This window comes from Centroberyx affinis, unplaced genomic scaffold (assembly GCF_046629955.1).
Source record: "Centroberyx affinis isolate AG114_WGS23_722 - 3 ecotype Tasmania unplaced genomic scaffold, CSIRO-AGI_Caff_v1 ptg001368l_1, whole genome shotgun sequence".
NCBI lineage: Eukaryota > Metazoa > Chordata > Actinopteri > Beryciformes > Berycidae > Centroberyx > Centroberyx affinis.
Genome location: NW_027279855.1, coordinates 81,426 through 105,681, shown reverse-complemented (window position 1 = coordinate 105,681; position 24,256 = coordinate 81,426). Strand labels below are relative to the sequence as shown.

At 41.8% G+C, this 24,256-nt stretch overlaps 2 protein-coding genes across 3 annotated transcripts; both read left to right on the top strand.

Moving 5' to 3' along the window:
- Window positions 1-362: 362 nt before the first annotated feature.
- Window positions 363-10,523, top strand: shpk (sedoheptulokinase). Its single transcript, XM_071525949.1, has 7 exons — window positions 363-500; window positions 586-727; window positions 6,731-6,905; window positions 7,022-7,174; window positions 7,383-7,558; window positions 8,187-8,387; window positions 8,695-10,523. Exons 1-7 carry the CDS (start codon window positions 363-365, stop codon window positions 9,087-9,089), a joined length of 1,380 nt encoding a protein of 459 aa, XP_071382050.1. The 3' UTR covers window positions 9,090-10,523.
- Window positions 10,524-11,144: 621 nt separating this feature from the next.
- Window positions 11,145-21,560, top strand: trpv1 (transient receptor potential cation channel, subfamily V, member 1). 2 transcript variants are annotated; one of them, XM_071525939.1, is made up of 16 exons: window positions 11,145-11,290; window positions 12,922-13,165; window positions 13,389-13,546; window positions 13,685-13,837; window positions 14,133-14,270; window positions 15,475-15,773; window positions 16,472-16,651; window positions 17,379-17,534; window positions 17,643-17,738; window positions 17,853-17,923; window positions 18,494-18,659; window positions 18,789-18,855; window positions 19,223-19,557; window positions 20,244-20,365; window positions 21,169-21,281; window positions 21,430-21,560. In XM_071525939.1, exons 2-16 carry the CDS (start codon window positions 12,945-12,947, stop codon window positions 21,534-21,536), a joined length of 2,382 nt encoding a protein of 793 aa, XP_071382040.1. In that variant the 5' UTR covers window positions 11,145-11,290; window positions 12,922-12,944; the 3' UTR covers window positions 21,537-21,560. The 2 variants fall into 2 exon arrangements, with proteins under 2 accessions (XP_071382040.1, XP_071382041.1); XM_071525940.1 differs by having other exon boundaries at window positions 12,818-13,165.
- The last annotated feature ends 2,696 nt before the right edge of the window (window positions 21,561-24,256 follow it).

Sequence of the window (24,256 nt, the reverse complement as noted above, 5' to 3'; positions counted from 1 at the left end):
TCCCGACATTCCGTTATTTGAAGCCAAGTCAAAATGGCGGCATATACTGCAAATACTATGCGACATCACTTTTATCGTGTGTAATTCTCAAAATACACGTGATTTCCCGTTTCATATTTGCATTGCATTAAATCCATCAAAACATTTGTATTGTAAGTTATGTTCAATGTTGGCCAAATTAAGTTTGCCGAGCTGGACCACTGGGATGCACTGAGGTTGTAATTACAACCCACTAAATGGAAATTGCCGATTTCCGACTTTGACTTGTAGGCAGCATTGTTAACTCTGTCCTCCTACGGTGTCCTCACAAGGCTAAAAATGAGCGAACTTCAGCAAAGCAAATAGTGGAACCATCGGTAATCATGTCAGAGTATGTGTTAGGTGTTGACCTGGGAACCACCTCGGTAAAAGTAGTTTTAGTAGAACTTAGCTCCAAAACAGTAGCCGCGAGTTACGCTTTGCCAACTGCGTCCGATATCCTCGACAACAGCGGATTGAAGGTAAGTGAACAATGTAACACGACGTAGCCTGCTACTCCATCAGTACAGCTCTCAGTAACACCGGCATGTTTTACCTGCCACTCAGGCTAAGGAGCAGGACACCGGCCGGATAATAAACACTCTCAACCAGTGCATCGCCTCCCTGCCCAGGGACAAACTCAACAATGTCAGCAGAATCGGCCTGTCCGGACAAATGCATGGGGTCTTGTTCTGGAAAGGCAGCAGTGGTAAGACAATAACCAATAACCTTATGTGTAATCTCAACTTGTGCAACAACTGTTTCTCTGATTGTTGTGACACCTGACGCATTACAGGAACAAGGAAAATGTAGACTCCCGCACACTGTCTCCACTTAACAATAAATTAATAAATGACACAACGTTTCGGTCAAGCGACCTTCAGGTGCTTGGTCATTTATTCGGGTCATTTATTAAATCATTTATTGTCATTTATTGTGTCAAAAAAATGAGGAAGTGAAGCAGAAAGTCTTGATAAGTGAGTGGAAAGCCCTCGGGGTTAACTAGTTGACACAAGAATTTCAGTAGCCAAGTTAATTCACGTTTAGTATAGAGGCAGCACAGGTGTGTATAGGTTTTCATGCTGGCTCTATAATAAAGTATATAATAAACTCTGTAATAAACATGAACATTAATCTTTGTTTATAGTGTGTTATAACCCTATGAGCGTTCTGGCTATGTTCATGTGCTTAGTAATTTACTGGGAACATAATGGTGATATTCTCAGGCAAGGATGAGACTAGTAGGAGCGCACAGTGCTTGCACAGTAATCTCTGTTTTCGGTGTGTTTCCTTATTGGACCTGTTCATTGCTACTGTTAGTCTGAGAAATTCATCGTGACTTTATAACTTTTTGTTCTAAAGGTTTTTGCTTGATGACGAGGATCTGCTACAGTAAGAACCTTAATACAAAACAAATTTCATAGTATTAAAACGGTGTTAAATCCTCGTCTTTAGTAGCCCACATATAATCTATATCAAAAGATTTATTTTATTTTTGAATTAGATTGAGATAGAATAGATTAGATTAAACTTTATTGATCCCTGTGGGGAAATTGGGCCGTTGTAGAAGAAAACTATTCAACCCCATTGACCCGTTACAGCCTGAATTCAAACTGTATTATCAGGATTGTTTGTCACTGATCTACACACAATAACTTATAATGTCAAATTGGATTTTGTGATTATTTTTATTTTTATTTTTACAAATTAATTAAAAATGAAAAGCTGAAATGTTTGTTTCAGTTAGTATTCAACCTCTTTGCAGTTACACTCCTTTTGAAAATATTGAACTTGATTAGAACAGCAGAACTCCACGCCCTGCCTCCAGTACTTCCACATTTATTCAACTGTTATACAGTGTTTCAACCCTAGATCATCATCAGGTATCTGCCACAGGAGGAAACAGGCGTCCATTTAAAGTCAGTCAACAATGATCAATGACATCACTTCCTGACATAGAAAGTTCTTCCAATGCATTTTATACAATGAAAACAGATTACCATTTATACCATACAATCCCAAAACATATCAACCATATATCAACCATATCAAAACTGAGTTGCAATCAATAGAAACTTTGATTGATGAACTCCTACGACGTCAGGCTCAGCTGTGCTCCAAATTAGCTGACATCCAAACTGACTCAACTGAGGAACTAGTGAGACCGAATGATGGTCCTGGACCTTCTCGCAGCCTTACAACATGGTCTTCAGTGGTAAAGGGAAAGAGAAGGTTCTTTATCCCCCTTTTCGACCCCGACAATGTACTCCCCCTGAGAAACCATTTCGCTCCTCTGGCCGAGCTTGGAGATAGCTCATTTCCTCCGCTTGCAGCTAGTAGTGCTAGTGACCAATTCACATCATCAACAAGGAAACGTCCTGCCTCCACTCCTTCGTCCAGCGGGACAGGCTGTCCACCTAACCCCCCGCCTAAGATCAAGCGTCCCCGGGTAGATCATTCTGCCCCTAAGCCCAGCACAGCATCTCAGCTGCGCTCTCCTGCACCTCTGTCCTCTCGGCCTGTATCTGCCCTATTACCCTGTCCCGTATGTGGTGAGGGACCTGCTACTGCTGCTAATGCGGTGGTAGTTCCTGTAAATCATCCTAGCAACCTAGCTATCTATGATGGGGGAAGGCTCAATGGTCAACCTGAGATTCTTGTGGTCGGCGATTCTATCATCAGGTTTATCAAACTTCCTGGGCATTACCTACCTACCTGATGTCATTGAACAAGTTCCTGCTATCCTTGATCTTTACCCCTCTGTCCACACTGTTATTGTGCACATTGGAGCTAATGATGTAATGTCTACACAATCTATCAAACTTCAGTCTGACTTTGAGTCTCTGATAACAACTATAGAGAGCCTTGGGAAAAACTGTATTCTGTCTGGCCCCATCCCATCCTCAGGGAAAGGGTTCGGAATGTTTTAGTCGCCTTTTTAGCCTGCATTGCTGGTTACAGAACTTCTGTACTGCTACTGGATATGGATTCTTAAGCAATTTTGATTTGTTCTGGCCCTGTACAAAAATGATGGTATTCATCCAAATGGACTGTGATGTCAAATCTTGCTTTTCTGTTCTATCTTACACGCCATTACTGTGCCCAAATGTTTTGAATTTATTGCCTTAAGGATGAATATTGGGTCTAATAACTCCATTGTTGTAATTGGGTTTTATAGACCTCCTTCAGCTGATGCTGGGTCTATTGATTATCTGGCAGAGTTACTCTCCCGGTATACCAACTCGGAAATGATAGTCTTGGGAGATTGGTTGACTGTTGCTTCTGATTATTTAAAGGAGGTTTCTTCTAGCCTCAATTTATCTCAACTGATCAATGAACCCACCAGGCCTAATCTGAAGAACCCTTTAAGATCTACACTAATTGATTTAATTTTTTTTAACGGGAGTAACAATATCATTGCAAGTGGTGTTTTCGACTTAGGAATTAGTGATCATTGTCCTATTGCATGTATTAGGAACACACACTTGAAGAGAACTCCATCACAAATTATAGTTAAGAGAAATGTAAGAAATTTTAATGAACAAGCTTTTCTAAACGATCTCTATGATAGCGACATTAATCTTACATCTGGAATTTCTGATGTTGAATTAGCTTTAGATTTTTTCACAAATACGTTCCTCTCTATCATAAATAAGCATGCACCTTTTAAAAAGATTAGAGTGAAAAATAGATCTAGTCCATGGTTTTCCCCTGAACTATCAACCTTATTCATGGCAAGAAACAAAGCTTGGTCTCTCGCAAGATGCACTAAAGAGGCATCCCACTGGGCTTCATATAGAAAGATTAGAAATAAATGCACATCCCTTGTGAGAAATGCTAAATCTGATTAATATTTGAACTTGGTCTCTAGCTCTTATTCAAACCCTGCAAAATTTTGGAAAGTGGTAAAATCTAATAATAGCAATTCTGCTGCCTCTCTGCCTACTCATGTCAAGTTTGATGATTGCTTAGTACATGATCATAGTGAGATCTGTTCTGCCTTTAATAGACACTTTGCAGCAGCTGGCCACATTTTTGAGGATGAGAATAGGGAATCCCCCTCTACTAATATTGACCATCTTTTCATTAATCATGATTATGTACCTACTACAAATTATGCCTCTCAGTTTATTCTAGATCCTGTTTCTCTCAGCGTAGTTATTGAGGCTCTTCAAACCATTGATCCTAAGAAATCTACTGGTGAAGACAATTTGGATCCTTTTTTCCTTCATCTTTCTGCTCCACTAATTGCTGAGCAAATAACTCACATTTTTAACCTTTCTATTTCTACTGGTGTAGTTCCCAGAGTCTGGAAAACTGCTCATGTCATCCCCCGGCATAAGGGTGGAGAAAGGAGTGATCCAAATAACTATAGACCAATATCCAAATTGTCTTGTTTGGCTAAAATTCTAGAGTCACTGGTAAACTGTCAACTTAAGGAATTTCTCACCGCATACTCTGTTCTGAGTCCGCATCAATCCGGGTTCAGGCCTTTGCACAGCACTGTTTCTGCCATTACTTTGGTCGTGAATGACATTGTCAATGCCTTGGATGAGAAGAAACATTGTGCGGCCATCTTTGTGGACCTCTCCAAGGCATTTGACACTGTTGATCATTCCTTGCTTTTATATATTTTAAATAATGTTGGTTTTAGTTCAAGTGCTTATGCATGGTTCCTGAATTACCTATCTGATCGGCAGCAGTCAGTGAACTTGGGAACTATTTGTTCACAGTTTTTACCGATAACTAAGGGTGTTCCACAAGCTTCAATTCTGGGTCCAGTTCTTTTTACAATTTATATTAATAATATTTTTTCATCTTTAACTAATTGCCATGCACATTTATACATGGATGATGCAATATTGTATTATATTGCAGACTCTGCTCAGCTAGCTGTGGAGAACCTGCAACATTCCTTTGACGTTCTCCAAGCTGCACTTAATGATCTTAAACTTGTACTGAATGCACATAAAACTAAGTTTATGTTATTCTCTAGAATTAGAGATAATGGTAGCAAAAACTTTCATATTTCCATTGTACAAGGATCCATTATTGAGAGAGTTACAGAATATAAATACCTTGGTATTTGGATAGATGACAAATTCACATTCGAATTTCATATAGACAATCTTGTCAACAAATTACGACAGACATTTTTTTTTTTGTATAGAAATAACACTAACTTTTCTATGTTTTGTAGGAAAAGGATTGTTGAAGCTGTTTTTCTCTCTGTCGTGGATTATGGTGATGTAATTTATAGGCATGCCTCTGCCTCTACTCTTAAGCCCTTGGATGCTGTTTACCATTCTGCTCTTAGGTTTATTACTGGTGATGTTTATAGCACTCATCATTGCATCCTGTATGAAAGTTGTGTGGTCTTATCTGTCTGAGAGACGTGATAAGCATATGTATGTATTTATCTACAAGGCCCTTATTGGGAAGCTGCCATCTTATATCACATCTATGCTAGACTGGTCCTTTGAACCACATCATACTCGGTCTAATGACTGGCTTTCACTGCAAGTCCCTAGAGTTTGTACTGAGCTTGGGAGATCTGCTTTTTGTTTTTATGCTCCGACCGCCTGGAACTCTTTGCAGAGCACCCTAAAAATTGATACTTTAGTAACCCTTGGACAATTTAAATCTATGATCACTAACCACTTAACTTCTGTTTGCACCTGTTTTAATTGATTTGTTTTGTATCTTGTATCCTGTATCTTTTATTATCTGTACATACACTTTATTAGGTACACCTGCTCGTTAACACAAATGGCCTGCTCCTCCAAACAGCCAATCATGTGGCAGCAACTCAATATACAGCATGCAAAATGACCGACTTTGACCACGGTATGATTTGTTGCTTCAGCATCTCAGAAGCAGCTGCCTTCCTGGGATTTTTCAGTATTGCAGTCTCTAGAGTTTAGAGTGAATGGTGCCATAAACAAAAAACATCCAGTGGGCGAAGACAGCTTGTTAATGAGAGAGGTCAGAGGTCAGAGGAGAATGGGCAGACTGGTTTAAGCTATGCTCCAATAACAGCTCTTTACAACAGTGGTGTGCAGAAGGGCATCTCACAACACACAAGCTGTTGGCCCTTATGATAAATAGGCTATAGCAACAGATGAGCAGCTGGTACTAGATAGGTGTGCCTAATAAAGTGGCCGGTGTACATACTTGTTTTAATTGATTGTTTTTTGTATCTTGTATCTTTTATTAACTGTACTTATATACTTGTTTGAATTGATTGTTTTCTTTTACTGTATTTTTATTATTATTTTATATCTTTTATACTCGACATCATTGTAAATGAGGGAAAAAGTGAAATTAATCTATTCCTCCACCAACTGGTGGTCCCCAGACCCCAGTTGGGAAGCACTGGTTCAGCATACTCAGTGTTTCCAGTGTATTTTGTATCTTATTGCTCTCTGGTGGTCGTCACCCTCTGGTGGCTGCATCCAAACCTTAGTGAGAAAAGGTTTGACCTTTGGAATGTAAATTAATGCTACTGAGGCGTTTCTATTTCCATATAAGAACAGTCAGTTGTTTTCATTAACTCATAATTTATTTTTGCAGACATATCAACCCCCCCCTCTCTCTCCCCCGTCTTTCCTGTCTCTCTCTCTACTTTGATCTGTCCAATAAAGGCAAAAATGCCAAAAATTAATCTTGGATTGACTGATCATGACTATAAAGAGTGCTCTCTCCCTTCCAGGTTGTGACTGGTCCAGCAGAGACTCCTTCAGAGCCAAAGACACCAGTCAGCTGATCACGTGGCAGGACGGCCGCTGCAGCAGCAGCTTCCTGTCCTCTCTTCCAAAACCAGACTCGCATCTCAGCTTGGCCACGGGGTTTGGCTGCACCACCATCTTCTGGTACATGAAACACAGGTCAGCCCACACTTTATATGTTTATTTTTACCCCACTCATGCGCCTGGGCTGTGTGATGAGAATTCACTGCTATTCGTTGCTTTGTTAGATGTAAAGGTGAACTGTTTGATTGCAGGCCGGAGATCCTTGAGGACTTCACAGCTGCAGGAACCATCCAGGACTATGTGGTGTCCATGCTGTGTGGTCTGGACGGGTGTGTGATGACTCCTCAGAACGCAGCCAGCTGGGGCTACTTCAACTCTACCACCAACCAGTGGAATAATGACATGTATGTATGGGCCCGAACTCTTCTTCTCTCCTCTAAAGCTGGCATGGTGTAGGATTTTCACAACATCGTTTGACTTACTATACATGCATGCGAAATGTCCTATGTCCATGTGTCTGTGTTTAACTGCAAGTTGTCATTACATAGTTATGGTGTCAGTATGCTTTGTGTAAACCTCCCTAACAAGCTACTTTGTGTGTGCATGCTCTAGTCTGGAGGATGCCGGCTTCCCTTTGCACCTGCTTCCTCAGTGCGTGGCGTCTGGTAGCTTGGCGGGACAGACGTGCTCAGACTGGCACGGCATCCCCGCTGGCACGCCAGTAGGAGCGGCGCTGGGAGACTTCCAGTGCTCCGTCTACTCCTGCATGACGGCCGGGACAGATGCAGGTGAACACAGCCGTGTCTCTCGGGCCGGGATCGCACTTCATGCAGTGAATGCGTTGCTCTCGTGTGCAAGTTTGTTCGTTTCAAATGAGAGATTCTGTCGTCGTGTTGTGATGAAGGTGTTGCATGTGTTGGGTAGCTTCTACTAAAACCAGTGTTGTTTGGCCGTGTTTATGGTTAACTCTGTGAAGCTTTTGGAATAAAAACATTTCGTCAGTGAATCAGAGTTGCAATAAGAAAGGATGTTGTCGTAATAATAAGAATTATAATAAACTTTATTTATATAGAACTTCTCTAAAAATTATTTACAAAATGCTTTTGAGGTAAAGTGCTTTACAGTTAACCAATACAATAGTAAAAACAGCATGGAAAAAGAGAATAATGGAAAGAAATTGACAGTTAGAGACGCAAGAACAATAAAAACAATAGTATATAATAATTAAATGATTAAAATAGTACTACAGTTGATAACCATGTTTTATCAGTTTCATCTCAATACGTTTGAGCTCACAGTTAGCAGCCAACAAATGCATTATGGATTAAGTGCAATCCCGGCATCAGTGTCTGTTGTTTGTCTCTGTTGCTGCATGTGCTCCAGGTAACCATTTGTATCCTTCTCCTAATGTCCCAGTTCTCAACATAAGCACCTCGGCCCAGTTGACGTACACCATGCCAGCTGATTTCAGACCTCCAGATGCTCCTCAGCCAGCCTCCTCCATCTCTTACTTCCCCTACTTTGATGGCTTCTACTTGGCAGTGGCAGCGTCTCTCAACGGAGGAAACGTACTGGCCACGTTTGTGGGGATGCTGAGCGCCTGGATGAAAGAGCTTGGTATGTGTTTTGACCTTTTTTTATTGGCACATTTGATTGAAAACAACTATAGAAATCCTACCATAAATTTTAGGATTCAATTTTAGAAGGATACTACACAGATATCCCTGCAAAAATACTACTCCCTATAGGAATATAATATGAATATTATAGTGATACTACAGGAGATAAAAGGAAATAGGAGTATGATTTTTTTTGTTAGGGAATTGAATTTGATTGCAGTAGCCTGATGCCAAAATGAGACACAGATCTTTATCCCTATAGCTGTTTCATATTTAGTTAAATTGTTCCTCCTCATCCCTCCAAGGAGCGGAGCTGAGCGACTCAAGCTTGTACGAGAAGCTGATTGACTGCGCCCTGAACCAGGACAGCAGCGACCTGAGGGTGAGTCCCACCATCCTGGGAGAGAGACACGACCCGCTCTGCCTCGCTCAGGTGACCAACATCTCTACCTCCAACCTCTCTCTGGGTCACGTGACCAGGGCGCTCTGCCGCGGCGTCCTGGACAACATCGCCTCCATGATGCCCGCCGCACACCTGCGGGAGGCGGGGGTCGGCAGGATCGTGGGCAGCGGGAGCGCGCTCTCTCGCAACGAGGTGCTGAGGCAGGAAGTGGAGAGGGCGTTCCCTCAGCCGGTGGAATACGGACAGAACGCGGACTCGGCTGTCGGCGCAGCCATGGTCTTCTGTGACCGACCCTGAACGAGAATCTCGATCCGGAGGGGAATACCTGTTTGTTTACGTGAATAATTCAGAATTTTGGTAAACAAAATGAATCCGATGAGCTGCAAGGCCTGACCATTTCACATTCCAGTTCTATTTTCTGAATTGTTTCTGAATGCAGTTTGGAATGGTACCGATTAAAGGTACAAGCACTTAATTTGTGATAAACTGCGACTTATTTGCTCTGTGAAACCAAATACAAAAGCCTCATTTGCCAACACTGGGATTAGAACCCAAGGCCTTGTATGAAAGTCTGACAATCTTATAGCTGTTATATCACTGAATCCAGCGGGTCTATATGTGCAGTGGGGTTTTTGAAATTTTGGGGACTGACAGACCAACAAGAGATTTATACTAGCTGCAGGTTGCAGCTAAAAATCCACCCTAATGCACTTTAACACTGTTAAAAAACAGCTTTTGGTGATGCACCTTGCATTTCTGGGACCATTTTGTTGATTTGATGGTGTATTTTTGTTATTCCCGCGGATAACTGGCCAAATATAGACGGTGTGATGTCACACCCAGCACGTCCAGTGGAGTTTGATAGCAGAAACTCTTTCATCTAGCCAAAACATCAAAAGTAAATGTTCTGTAAAGGTTTAAAAGTGTAAAGGTTTTGGTGTCAGACCCTCAGACTCAAAGAGCAAGGACTTCTTTCTAGACTCACCATTTTGCACCAACGTTCAACAATCATACAGGGAGAAATCCATCGTAGACGAAACAGAGAGACCAATTTCTGCACAGACAGTAGCCTCAATAGACCATTATGCAATGCAGCCACAAGACAACATATTTTAAAAAAGGGGTGCGAATTGCACTTTCTCACCTGGAAAAACTCTCGCTCTGTTATTAGTATCTCTATTGCTCTCTCCACCACACATAAAAACCCACAGCTGAATGCAACAAGTTCACACCCGTTCTTTGGGGGTTGTCGAAAGGCATTCTGGGAAATGTAGGAAGCGACTGACTGAAGAAGTAGGCGAGGCAGGTAGAGGGACAGTGGATACAGCAAAAATATAAATTACAACTCTTAAGTACAAAATGACTCCGGGAATGCATTGAGCATCACAGACTGATGATATATAACAGTGAAAGAGTATCTGAGTGTGGATTTCTCCTTTTAAAAAGCTCTTTAATTATCAGAGGATCTATCAGCAAGGGTATTGATAAGGTATACTTACTTACTTACTCAGATCGTTGTATTCTTGCAGAACAAAGGCCATCAAGGAAGTGCGTTCATCACTGGCTGTTCTGTGCCATTTCCCCCAGGCGTCACTATGCCACTGCCCTTTTCTTCTTCTCTTGTTATGTGCTGCTTACCCAGGCGGTTTTATGTCTTCCTTCTTGTGACAAGCCAGCTCCTCTAACATTTACACTGGTTCTGATTTATTTTTATTAATGAATCAGTTGTTCTCAGCTGAGTTAATTTATGATGTTGTAAATAAATCAGTGTTAATAATTCCTTTCTGTCTCAGATCTTTAACTTTTTAAAGGTGAATGCCACTGAATTCTAACTGCCCCAGATAAGTTTGGTCTATAGTGGTGAATTTGTTCACCACTGTGGAGAAGGTTACTGTAACAGCATTAGGGACTATCTTCTGGTTTACATTTTCAGATTTTGAATGGATAGCACTGTCTTTATATGCAGAAGCACATTTGTATTGAAAAGTTGTCAAAAACATTGTCTGAGGCTTCAAAATTGATCAGTTCATTGCCAGTGAAGCAGCAAAAGGCCGTACCGTGTTATGGCATCACACATAAATGGTTTAATTCTCTTCCTACTCTGCTGAGAAAGTTGCTGCAGAAATAGGTTGTTACTGTCCCATGCCAAGAGTAATGCATCTTGCTCTCTGATGGACTGTGAATCCTGTGTTGATTATGAAAGTAACATAGAGGAAGCGTATTTTCTGCAAAGGAAATCGACCGATCTCATGAATGCAGCTCAGCAGCCCACACTGACAGGCAGAAGTTTTGTAACCACACACTCAGTCACAGGACCACAGCTGCACTGCTACCACACACACACACACACAAACACACCCATTAGACAGAAACGATGAAGAGACAGGCAAGGCACACAGGAAGCCCTGAAGAAATTTTATGAAAAAAGAAGAAATGCTTACTAGATGTTATAGAAAAGTGACAGAAAACTCTCAGTAAGAAACAAAGTGTTCAGAAGGGTAAGTTACTCATTTATGATAACTTTTTTGGAACGAATAGAATAAACGAAAGTGTCTATTGTCATTGGAAATGGGTGTTCAAAGTCCAAAAGCTGTCCAGCTAAATTGTGTGATATTCTCCATCATGATTGTACAGCGCATAATAGTTCATGCAGTGTATAGCGCTGAAATCCTTCGTGCCGTCTTTGCTGTCTCAGCTTGACATGAGATTGTCAATAGGTCAACCATCCTTTTAAGCTCTCAGAGCTGCGGTAATGTGCTCTGATATCCTCCAGAGAGGGTCACTTTATCTGCCTTTGTCTTGCTCACTCTGTAATCTCATCACCACTACACCGCCCAGCATCTCCATGACTAGCACATCTTACTGCTGCCTGGGTTTGGCTGCTTTATTTTTGACTTGAAGAGCAAATTGTGAAGAAAGATGTAAGATTTCTGCACAGGGACAATTTAGAGCTACAGTCTGTGGAAAGTACTTCTGGTAAGTCAAATAATGTATTGTTTTGATTTTTGTGTACCAATTTCAAATTATTGGTTTGGTCCTGAACAGTATTGTTGAACCTATCGCCCTACCAGTCAGCAGTAGTTATGATTTATTATCATCATATATTTTGTACATTTGAACATTTCCAGTGATGTAGACATTCAGTGCTGATTAAGAGATACATTTAAGGATGTGCTCAGATAAGAATGTAGATTATAGTAGATGTAGAGGGAACAGATTTTTATCATTGACATGCAAAAGCTGCCAGATTCTGTATTTCTAACGTTTCATCTGATGACAATGTGTCTGGAGGCTCAGAGAAATGTGTACAGAGGCAAATAAGAGTCCATGAATCAATGGTCACCAACACAGACTCATAAATAATCCACCAGGACGTAACACCATAATGTGGATAAAGATCTTTATGCACAGTGTTTCACCACAAAGAGCCTTGCTGTCGTGTGTGTGGACATTTTGCATTTTGTTTCTTCAAAACAGCTCCAGTTTTCCCAATTTAAGACAAATGTTTAATGTAGAATTCAGATATTTTCAGAATTCTCTCATTTCTTTTTATTTCTTCCTCTAGTAAACTAAAATATTTTTCATAACATGTTTTTGAATAATGACATACAATCATGTGGGGCAAACCAACAAGCTTACTTCTCTGTTTCTGCTGCTCCATGTATTCCTCTTGTGATGGGCAGTCCTACGCAGTTTCCACTGAGTCACCTCTTCTCCATTTTCAGATGGGAAAAGGGGAAGAAGAAACAACCTAAAATTAGTTTCCCATTATCCTTAACATACAGTATTTGTTGCAATATGAATGATTTATGTTTGATCAGCTCAACTTTGGAGGAAGTCAATAATATTTTGCTTTATCTTACTCATAGATGCTCATTCTTGGATGAGCCGTACTGAGAATGCCTTTATTATTGTGATCAAGTGCTGTGTTTACTGCTGTCATGGAAATCCTCTTCTAAATAAACTCCTTTGTTTGTCACTGGGGTTGAAGCATCACATGTCTGAATATGTCTGTGCCCCTAAAGGCCAGTGAGCCGCTGCAGAAGAGGTTTTTGAAGTGAACCCTGCCTTAAACACGTGGCAGAGCAGAGCCGACTGAGACTTAAACCGGTGTCACACTTGCATCCAGACTGCTGGAGCGAGGGGGTCGTGATGGAGAGGTCGCAGAGCCCCGGGACATCCAGCTTCTTCCTGGAGATGGACGACAGGACGGACGAGGAGAGGTCCCAGGGCCAAGCGGTGAAGAAGGACCTGCTGGTTTCGGCTCTGGGCATGAGCAGCCCAGACAGCCCCAAAGCCCCCATGGACACCGACTACCAGGAGGAAATGGAGCAGGCCAAGCCCAAGATCAAATTCAATCTCAACTTTGACAAGTGAGCCTCGCCATGCACTGATGATACTGAATAATTTGATTCATTATAAGCCCAGTGTTGTGTAGTATCAAGCAGCAGTATTGATTAATGCAGTGGGTGCAGCCGCAACAAGCAGTAACAACAACACGCTCTTTATTTTTGACCTACATGGGTGAGATACACATGCAGTTGAAGGTAATCCTTTGGAACGCAGTAGTCTGCAATGTGTCTTTTTTGTTTGTAGGAAGATTCGAGGTGTGGAGGAGACCAAAGAGGAGAGAGACAGCAAGAGGTTCGACATCAAGAGGCTGTTTGAGGCGGCGGCCAGTGGTGATGTCATGAAGCTGGACGGCCTGCACCGCTACCTGCACCAGAACATGAAGAAGCTCACCAACTCAGAGTGTGAGAAGGGGGAAAGGGAGTTTGGGGAGGGGGGGGGGGGGGGGGGGTACTGCAATTCAACAACTGCAATACTAGTCAGATGTTGACCTGTGCATAGAGCATGACTCCCTATCTGTGAACTTGTGGTTCCACCCGCAGATCAGTCGTATGGTAAAAACGTCCTGATGAAGGCTCTGCTGAACCTTCGAGATGGAAAGAACAACACAGTGGAATACTTCCTGGACATTTCAGAGAAGATGGGAGACATCAAAGAGTTTGTGAACGCAGCCTACACCGACAGCTACTACAAAGGTAAACTGTACTTGTGATGTTGTGGGCTTGGATTTGGACTTGCACTGTTGTATCGTCATCCTCTCTCTCTCTCTCCTTCTCTGTATACTACCTAATAAAGCAGAAATCCTATGAGAATAATGTTTAAAAAAAACCTTTTGGACAATATACGTTTTGCTAGTGTCTATATCTGTATCATTTTAAATTGGAACAGCATAACCATTACTCTGTTCACAACCATTCTTATTACAATCAATGAATATAAAGAAAAGTGATGGAAATGATTAATACCCATGTATTGATCTGTATTCAACAGGCCAAACAGCTCTCCATGTGGCGATAGAGAGGAGGAGTATTTACTTTGTCATGCTGTTGGTCAGTAAAGGAGCAGACGTCCATGCTAAAGCCTGTGGGAAGTTCTTCCAGCCACATGATGGCCCCAGCTTCTACTTCGGTGAGTGAACTGTTGACATGGAGCCACAGGCTGTGCAGTGTGTGAGCGCCCTCCTCTGGAGGCTCGGACAAAGCTCATCTACTGAGGAGATGAGTCACTCAGTGATTAAAGTGGTAATCTGCGAGATCCCTTTTTTGTTTTGTTTTGAGCTGCGACCAGCAGCTCTATCTCGCTCTGTCGGTCGGTCGGCCGGTTGGTTGGTCCACAAAAATTTCCCCACGCGTGTATGCATGCGCGTACGTGGTCGCAGCTATTGCGAATTCGTGCTTGTTTATTTATGGTGACACCTTTGGGGCATTTCTTTGTCTATTTAGCCATGGTGGCTACTGCTGCTCATGTTAACTACTCAGTTATTTTTCTGTTTATTCCAAACTGCTGTTGTTGCTGCCAGAAACATAAAACCTGTGCAGCAGAGGATTTTCAGAGAAAGACCTACCAGACACCGGGTGTTAGAACAGCAAATGTAAAATCTTTCATGAATTGGCTATAGGCTGAATCACTATTGTGTTGTATCAATCGGCGATAGAGAGTAGCAAAACAGATATTTACTTAGCCTATATGAAAATGTTGTGAATTATTACTTAAAACCAAACTTGTCCACCTTCCAGTCGCCGTTACCACAACAACCAATCTGGTAGACCTGAAAGTTGTTTTCTTTTCTCTATTAAAACAAAACATCATTCACATCATTCATCGCAAAAACATTCATTTTAGCTCGGGATCTTAACAATACTTTTTTTTTTTTTTTTAACTCACATCAAACATTACATTTACACACAAATATGAACATATATGAATGGTGAAATTAATTTGCATATTCCACAGTGTCAAACAGCCTCTCCCCAAGGCTGAACTAGGATCCAAAACAGAGATGGAATGTTGTTGGATAAATAATTAAATAATTAAATAATTTAATTTAATTAATTTTAATTTATTTAAATATTAAAAAAAAAAATCAACATTCAATCCAACTGTACCTGGAAACAGGAAACATATTTAATAATACCATAAGTATTAATAACGTATATCAAATGTATACCTACTTTTGAAACAGGCTGTACACTGAAAGGCTGTGCACCACTCTCTCAAAACCCTCTTAAAGGTCGAGCCGCACACTATAACAGTATGCCTCATGATCAGCTATGCAGAAAAAACACCAAATCTGTGAATAAAGCGCCCACTGACCTCCCTCTGCCCCCCGCAGGAGAGCTGCCTCTATCCCTGGCGGCCTGCACCAACCAGCCCGAGGTGGTGGACTTCCTCATGGACAACGAGCACCAGAGGGTGGATGTGCGGCAGACGGACTCGCAGGGCAACACGGCGCTGCACGCCCTGGTGGTGGTGGCCGACAACACCGAGGAGAACACCCACTTCATCACCACCATGTACGACCACATCCTCACCACCGTCGCCCGGCTGCACCCTAAGTGGAGGCTGGAGGACGTGGAGAACAACCAGGGACTGACGCCGCTCAAACTGGCCGCCAAGACCGGCAAGATCGGGGTAAAGACTAGAGGCTGATGTGAAGGATACTGCACTGTCAGTGTAGACCAAGGAGGCTTTAGGCCATTCATGAATTGAATTGAGAATGCATGGTAAATTCAAATTCAATTCCTGGAGTTGGAATTGGAATGTCACCCAGCTCTAAGGAAACAGAATTGGAATTGAATTGGAATGACAGGAAACAGAACTGAATTCCATTCAATTCCATGAAATTCCACTTCTAAGAGAGGTTTTATGAGGTATTATGATTGCATGCTATGCATCAAATACTACCTGAAAGGTTCCTTTTAACAGTTTATAATATTCCGTATTGATACTGTATAACACTAGGCCTATGTGTAATCTCATCTCACAAAAAACATGGAATTTTGCAGAATTTCATTGAATTCAATTCAACTTCCTGAAACTTCAATTCAATTCCACGTCTGTTTCCTGTAGGTTTTTTCAGATTCCAATTCCTCAGTTGAATTGGAATTGATGAGTTCATTCATGAATTGACCCCAACTCTGTTACAGACTCCTTTTTGCACTAGTATGAGTATCACCTGAAACTCAGTAGACGTTTTAGTGACATGTTATTGTCTCTTAATAGTAAGTTGACTATCCATTAGCATTTGACTATCCAAATAAAGTGTGAGCATATTTCCAGTCAAACCCATATGTATTGGTGTTTGTTCTAATCGCTGTTTGTCCCTGTAGCTTTTTGGGCACATCCTGCATCGGGAGTTCCTAGAGATTCACACCAAACATTTGTCCCGTAAATTCACGGAGTGGGCGTACGGGCCCATCCACTCCTCCCTGTACGACCTGGCCTCTCTGGACTCCGGACTGGAAGACAACTCCGTCCTGGAGATACTGGTCTACGGCAGTGACATTCCTGTGAGTCGCAGCATCCTCAAACCTAGTCGTAAAGGATATACCGCTATCATTCAGAACAAAAAACCAGAGGTGTGACCAAGTCAGTTTTGCTCGAGTCCAAGTCAGTCTCCAGTCTTGAGGCACAAGTCTCAAGTCAAGTCCCAAGTCTAAATGTAGATCACCAAGTCAAAGTCCAAGTCAAGTCCATGTCATTAATGTCAAGTCTCAAGTCTAAATGTAGAACACCAAGTCAAATCATAATAAATCAACAGTCCAGTATCAATATTGCATTTTTCAATGCAATATTGTTTTAAAAGGATATAAACTTGGAAAGTGCATCATGAGTTTGTTTCTATAATCTATATTTTTTATAGATTATAGAATTTTTTACAATCAGTTTCTATAATCCTTCTATTTCTATAATCAGTTTCAACTTCAATAAATGCAATCGTTTCATACAAATTCAGAAAACAGAATTTAAATTCTGTCGTCTGCTGGAACAAATCTCATCACTTTCAATCTAAGTCATTTACACAAACACAAGATCTTCTGTCAAGACTTTAGAAACTTTTTCAAGTCATCCAAGTACAAGTCAAAGTCAAGTCCCAAGTCAGCAGAACCCAAGTCAAGTCACGTCTTCATGCATCAGGTCTCAAGCAATTCAAACGGTGACTCCAGTCTGACTCGAGTCATGTGACTAGAGTCCGCACCTCTGCAAAAAGCATCACTGACTTCTGTCTGCTTTCAGAACCGACACGAGATGCTGCAGATCGAGCCTCTGAACCAGCTGCTGGAGCAGAAGTGGAACAGCTTCGCAGGTCGGATGTTTCTCTTCAACTTCCTGGTCTACCTCATCTACCTGTTTGTCTTCACCGTTGTCGCCTACAATAAGAAGAATGGTCAGGTGAGTTGGTTGCCATAGAGAGAGGGATTGATTGATCAGTTTGATGTAAGCCCCCCCCCTCCCCCTTCCCAAACTGTCCCACGCTGATTCTTGTCCTCTGCTCCCCAGCTTCCATTTTCCATAGAGCACAGCACAGAGGGATACCTGTATGTTTCAGGTCAGCTGCTGGCAACACTGGCATCCTGCTACTTCTTTGTCAGAGGGGTACGTGTGCGCTTCTGCGCTTGAAATAAATATCCGACGGCACGTTTCACCCCCTCAAGGACACTGCATTCCAATAGTATGATTTATCACATGCCTTGTTCTCTAAATCCCCAGATAATAGACATGAAGAGGAAGCGCCCCAAGCTGCGTACGCTACTGATTGATGGTTACAGTGAGATTCTTTTGTAAGTTGTCAAGCTCGTTATGTGATTGGCTGCACTGATATACAGTACCTCTCAGGAGTAATGTGGTAGAGACATAGCATGCCACATCATAGGATTACAGTACATCTTACATACCGCTATTAAAGGAAAAATCCACCCTAAAAAGCAGCTATTTCTGATGTACCTTGTATTTCTGGGTCCATTTTGTTGTTTGGTGGTGTATTTTTCTTATTTCCATGGGTAACTGACAAGGTAAATTACAATACTTCATGCATAACATGCATTGAACATCACAGTTTGATGATATACAACACTGTAGGAGTACCAGAGGGTGGAATTTTCTTTTCAAATGTCTCCTTTTCTTCTTGTACACACACTGTACAGTAACAAGTCAGACAAACCCCAACGCAGCACCTTTGATCACCACATCTGAACGCGTTTTGTTTGTTTGTCTCTGTGTCCAAGCTCATTCGTATCAGGACCGGCTCATTATGCATTGTTTGGCGGTGCAGATTTGCATTATTAGCCTGTTTGTGATTTACATACAATGGCGGAGGCCTCTGGGGTGACAGCGGTGTCGCGGCTGTTCAGTTTTCTGCAGGCGGTGCTGTTCCTGGTGGCGGCCGTGCTGTACTGCTGCAGCAGTGAGGGGTACCTGGGCTTCCTGGTGCTGTGCCTCGCTCTCAGCTGGGTCAACCTCCTCTACTTCTCCAGGGGCTACAGACACATGGGCATCTACAGTGTCATGATACAGAAGGTACTGCAGCACCACACAGGGCAAACAAAGGGGAATGTACAAAAACACAATATCTCAGTGAACAATCTGAACCCGCTCTGTCTCTGTCCCTCTGTCTGTCTGTCTGTCTGTCTCTTCTCTTCTTTGCAGATGATCCTTAGTGATATCCTGCGCTTTCTTTTTGTCTACATTGTCTTCCTCTTTGGATTTTCAGCAGGTATTTCATATCTCCTCTGTAAATGAAAAGCTCCATCCAAAACAAGACCCCTGCCATTTATAAAATAAAAAAAAAGATACCTACTCTTAAAAAATGATTTCTGACCTGAAAATTAAACTCAGAATGGGATGTCAAATATCTCAGACCTGCACTCCACCCAGGGAGAACCTTATAATTCCAAACTCACGACATATCAATTGTTTTTGCAAATTGGATAGAGAGCATTTTGGGATGAAACCCTCGAAAAAGAATGAAATGACATAGCCAATATGCAGTGATTCTTCTGAAAACATTTGAAACAGTGTAACAACATATACTGAAGCGTGTGTGTAATCTGCTTGCCACCCGTCCTCTCTCCCCATCGTAGCGGTGGTCACCCTGCTTACAGAGCCTCCCGTGAGGAACGTCACCACAGACGCAGGTCAAGGCCGGACGCTCTTCCCCACCGTGGCCCCAGGGGAGGACTGTCGGAAAGTCACCTTCAGAAACATCAGCTTCACCACGCTGGAGCTCTTCAAGTTCACCATCGGCATGGGTGACCTGGAGTTCACCGAGGAGTACCAGTACAAGGGGGTTTTCTACGTGCTGCTCATCACCTACATCATCCTCACCTACATCCTGCTGCTCAACATGCTCATCGCCCTCATGAGCCGCACTGTGGAGAAGATCACCCAGGAGAGCACCAGCATCTGGAAGCTGCAGGTGAGGCCAAATGGGGTGTAATATAGTTTAAAGTCACAATGAAATGTCATATAATTTAAAAAGATTTCTCAATGTGATGTATTTCCTATTGAAACAGGATATTGGGGCGGGACATAACGCAGGGAAGGACCATTCAAACGTGTAAACAAATGGGATATCGGTTAGAGAGAGAAAGACAATTTTATTTTATGAGAGGGGCAGAGCCAAAAATCTGTGATGGTTTTATTGGTTGGAATTTTTATTCACGCCTGCTGGTACACGATAAATTCATCATTAAAGATGTGCTGTTTTCCAGGAAGTGAAAGTAATGGGAGTGTGATATAAAAATCCAAGAAAATAAACATTTTGTAATTTTTTTGGGCATTTATTGATAAATAGATGTATATTATGGCATGGAAAATTGGCAAACTAGGTGAAAAAGTCATTTTTAATTTCATTGTGACTTCAATTTCACTATTATTTAGCTCCCTAGAGATTATGTGTGAGAATATGAGAATGTGAGGATGACTACTTTCATTAAAGATTCCACTCTCCCCACTGTTTCCCCAAGTCACATCTGACAATCTTCTCAGATGAGGTTCCTTGGGATGCGATCTTATCAAAAGGGGTTCGATCTATTTAAAGAATCTTGGCTCGAAGAAGTTTAGGAACCCCTGTTTTAGTGGATGGTTTGATGTGTGTTTCAGAGGGCCATCACTATCCTGGACCTGGAGAAGGGGCTGCCTCACTGCCTGAGGAGGAGGCTCCAATGTGGGGTGCAGAAGGACCTGGGCACTGCTGCTGGACAGGACCGCCGCTGGTGCTTCAGGTTTGCTCATACAGCTCAGCCTCTGCCAGCTCACATGATGACACAAACAGCACATGAGTCCTTAACATGAGGGAGTCTTGTACGACACACACAGTTGGCTATTTCCACAGTAAACGTCCCACTGGAGTGTACACCTGCCTGTGCTGTCACAGATAAGGACCATTGTACTGAGCGTGTCTACTATGTTTTATGATGATCGGATGACTTGCCATAGAGTTATGTCAAATTTTGTGATTGGCTACATCTATTCACAAGTTCACTGGCTAACGGTGGCCATGTTTTGAGTCTAATTGGGCCAAGTTTGTAGTCGATTGGTCTGAAATTGTAAAGGTTTTTCCCCCAAAATTAAAAATAGTGGAAAATGACAAGTCAAAGAGGCAAATTCACAGAGCGTTATTAGGATTGGAGGATATGTGTGTCCACTTTCATGGCTATAGGATGAATGGTGTTAGAGGTATGATATTTAAACTGACCTCCATTATTGCCTGGTCAGGCTCTATATTACATAACGGGCCTGGGAGGTCTACTGTGTTGCAAAGTATCATTTCTCCTACATGTAGCATCTCACAGATATTTAATCCCCTGAGCAGCAAAAGAAAAGGGTTTCAGCAACTAATAATAATAAACCTGAAACAAAGGTTTAGGCGTAGGCTTGAAGCCTAAACAATGCAGATGCAGCTGTGTGAGCGGAACCGGTTGATGCTTGGTACACTGTGTTCCTCACTAATTTGCCTCCTCTGACAGCTGATTGATGCGTCACACAGCAGACAGTAATTGGAGCATGTGTCCTCTTGTCGTCTCAGAGTGGAGGAAGTCAACTGGAACAAATGGAACATCAACCTGGGCATAATCAATGAGGATCCCGGGAGCTGCGATAGCGCCCGACTGCCCGCCTCACACAGATCCCCAAACAGAGGTGCGGACACAGAAACGTATAGACTTCAACAGAGATGCAGCATCTGTGACCTTTGCAATTATTTCTCTGTGACTGGACGGCCTGTTTCGCTCTGTGTGTCGACAGAAAGGAATCCACCTCCGTTAACACTTCCTCCTTCTTCCCACAGGGAGGAGCTGGAGAGGCTTCTTCAGGGAAGCCAGTCAGTGGCGGCGGCAGGGCCAGCACACTCCTCAGTCCACAGAGATGAGCCCCCTGTCACTCACACCGGTCTGAGGACACAGCGGAGCGTCACACTGGCCTCTGAACCGACCCGACCAAACCTACAGACAGTATTCAGATTTACTTCCCTAGCACACACAACTGCCATTTTGACTGACTTTGATACTCACTTGTCAGCTGGACTCTTGAGTTAAATCTTTGAAGTAATATTTAATTGTCTGTTGCAAAATAACATAATCTGCAATGAAGATTAGAAATAGAAATTAGTTTAAAACACTGAAATATTGCAGTGTGTTCCCTAAGTAGTACAACGCTATGCAGGTTGCTTAAATGCCAAGACAATCACGTCAAATGGATTTGAACTTGATCAAACGGTTTATCCTGAGGCTTCTGCGTACGCTTTTACTCCCACTACCTGGATGGGATATTACCTGAACAAAGGCCGTAACCTGCTAGCTCCACCGGCCCCTGCATTGCTCAAAAACCTTGATGGAGCAATACTGATCACGGAGGTGCTGTGCCTCCCCTCCCACTGTGCGCCCTTTATACAAGTCCCATTTTCATCACCGCCAGACAGGCTAAATCTACTGCAGCCAGATAGTCCTGCGGATTTCACAGCTTGCTTTGTCTACTCTACTTCCTGTTTCTATTTGGCAGTGGCAGGCTTGGATAAATGGCATGAAAGCACAGAAATTGGTGCAATCACCACCTTCAGCACCAGCTGTCGTGGTTACATGGTAAATGCGGTATAGAGGGGCCCTTTGTACAATTCGCTCACACTTTCTTTATGTCTCCAATTTCTGAAAATTCCCAAGTAAGGCTGATTATGTAAGGAACTCTTTGTGTGAATAGTAATCTACCTGAATTGTCACAGAGGTTGACAATAGGAAAGTGATTCCTCCAAGATTGAAACCATGCAGAATGCAGAGCAGATGAAAACTTCCAAATGAGACACCTGTTGTCAGTCAGTCCATTGAGAACATGCAAATTAATACTGCAGATCAGAGTAAAAAAAGACTGAAGTGGCATTGAAATGCAACTCATGTCAAAGCATAAATTAGAACTTTATTTTATTATTACAATATTACAAAAAGAGTAGCACAACTCTCACGCTCTTGCCTCTTATCTGTCGTACAGAATGACACAAAAGAAAGGCTTATGGACCTTCTTCCATTTCACAGCAATAGTACAAGAAACAAAGAAGAAAATAAAATTTAAATAACAAGCAAATCAAGTATTATAAATAGTCACAATTGCAAACTGAAGCTTTAAACTTGGAAAAAATGTTTGTTACAGCCCAGTAACTACACATTGCTAAAATATATAATTACAAAATATTACTCCATTTCTTGCTTTCCATAATAAAGAATCTCTAAGGAATTGCTCTTTCTATTCAACAAAAACTTCATTAAAATAAAAGACAAAAAAAGAAACCAGAAATTGCTGTTTCTGTGTATCCTTGCCATCTTCTTTCTCGTTATTATTTGGGGTTTTCATTAAAACCATGCTCATTTTCAAAGGAAAGTCCAAGGACCAAATACTTAAGGCTTCTTAAGGGCTGTTAGGGAGTTAGGTGAACAGAACATGGGCATCAGTGTGTACACACACACACACACACACACACACACACACACACACACACACTCCTCAACTCTACCCACATCAGCAGGCAACATTCACACACAGTCATTACACTTTAAAGTTACAGTAGTCTAGTAGGTAAGCCAGTGTACAATAAAATAAACAATGCATTTGCTGTTTCACTTTAAACTTAAAAGTCCGTTTTGTTTACTCCAAGTGATCTTGCAAGTGATCAATTTGGTCTTTTCAAGCAGACTTCACATCAGAATCAGTAGCAACTACACATAACTTAATTCACTTAAGTTACTGCTGTGATTTCAACAAAGTCAGGATCAAAACTCTGGTTTGGTTCATAGTTAGTTTCTAAATGACATTAGTAACACTTCTACTTCTTCTATTCCAGAACTGAGTTTTGTCCTGCTAACTAACCTATCCCCTTCAATACCTGCAAAACAAACATCTCAACAATTCAAGTAATACATTTTTCAGGTTACGAAAATGATCGGAAAAGGAAAGCAACATAAAATGGCACATCTTCAAAAGAGTATGTCCTTGTTAACCTGACTTTGGCCATTTAAGGTGTCAGAGTTAATATTTCATGACTTTCTTCTGCACTGAAATAAAATAACATTTCACAATCATGTTGCCAAACCTCACTGGCATTGGCAAAAAAAAAATGTGTTTTTTTTTTTTTACAGACACCTGAATTCATTGCAGCATTTTGAGCAGGACAGAGCATCACCTTATCAACACTTTTGCTCCCTGCTGGATCTATACTATGTACAAACAACCTGATTACATGCTTCCTTAACTGACAGAGAGGAATCAACCTTGAACAGTGACCTGATTCAGAAAGAGTCCTATTATACAAATAAATAATTACAATTCAAAAGAACAAAACCTCTTTGTACATGTGCATACCACAAGCTTTTCCAGCTGTACTTTGTAGTCTCCAGTGTGTGATGGCTTTGCACTGAAACAAGATCGTTACTCTCTCTTCTGTGGTGTCTTCAAGAGGAAATTGTTATGATTGTGTTTAATCTTGAAGTCACTATGAGATTTGAGTGTAAACACCAAAATGAAAATTAGCCACTTGTCTGATAAAACTAGTCAGAGCCGAGAATTCCTGACATGACCCTATAAAAAAAAACATCCCTCAGAAGATGTTTCTATTTTTCAGTGTGAGATCTGTT

What these genes read in the sequence shown, in the direction of transcription:
- trpv1 (XM_071525939.1), top strand. Translation starts at nt 12,945, where the DNA reads ATGGAGAGGTCGCAGAGCCCCGGGACATCCAGCTTCTTCCTGGAGATG. An exon ending in TTCAATCTCAACTTTGACAA is followed by an intron (nt 13,166 to 13,388) that starts GTGAGCCTCGCC and finishes TTTTGTTTGTAG; the next exon opens with GAAGATTCGAGGTGTGGAGG. An exon ending in GACCGCCGCTGGTGCTTCAG is followed by an intron (nt 20,366 to 21,168) that starts GTTTGCTCATAC and finishes TTGTCGTCTCAG; the next exon opens with AGTGGAGGAAGTCAACTGGA.
- shpk (XM_071525949.1), top strand. Translation starts at nt 363, where the DNA reads ATGTCAGAGTATGTGTTAGGTGTTGACCTGGGAACCACCTCGGTAAAA. An exon ending in AACCAGTGGAATAATGACAT is followed by an intron (nt 7,175 to 7,382) that starts GTATGTATGGGC and finishes TGCATGCTCTAG; the next exon opens with TCTGGAGGATGCCGGCTTCC. An exon ending in CGCCTGGATGAAAGAGCTTG is followed by an intron (nt 8,388 to 8,694) that starts GTATGTGTTTTG and finishes CATCCCTCCAAG; the next exon opens with GAGCGGAGCTGAGCGACTCA.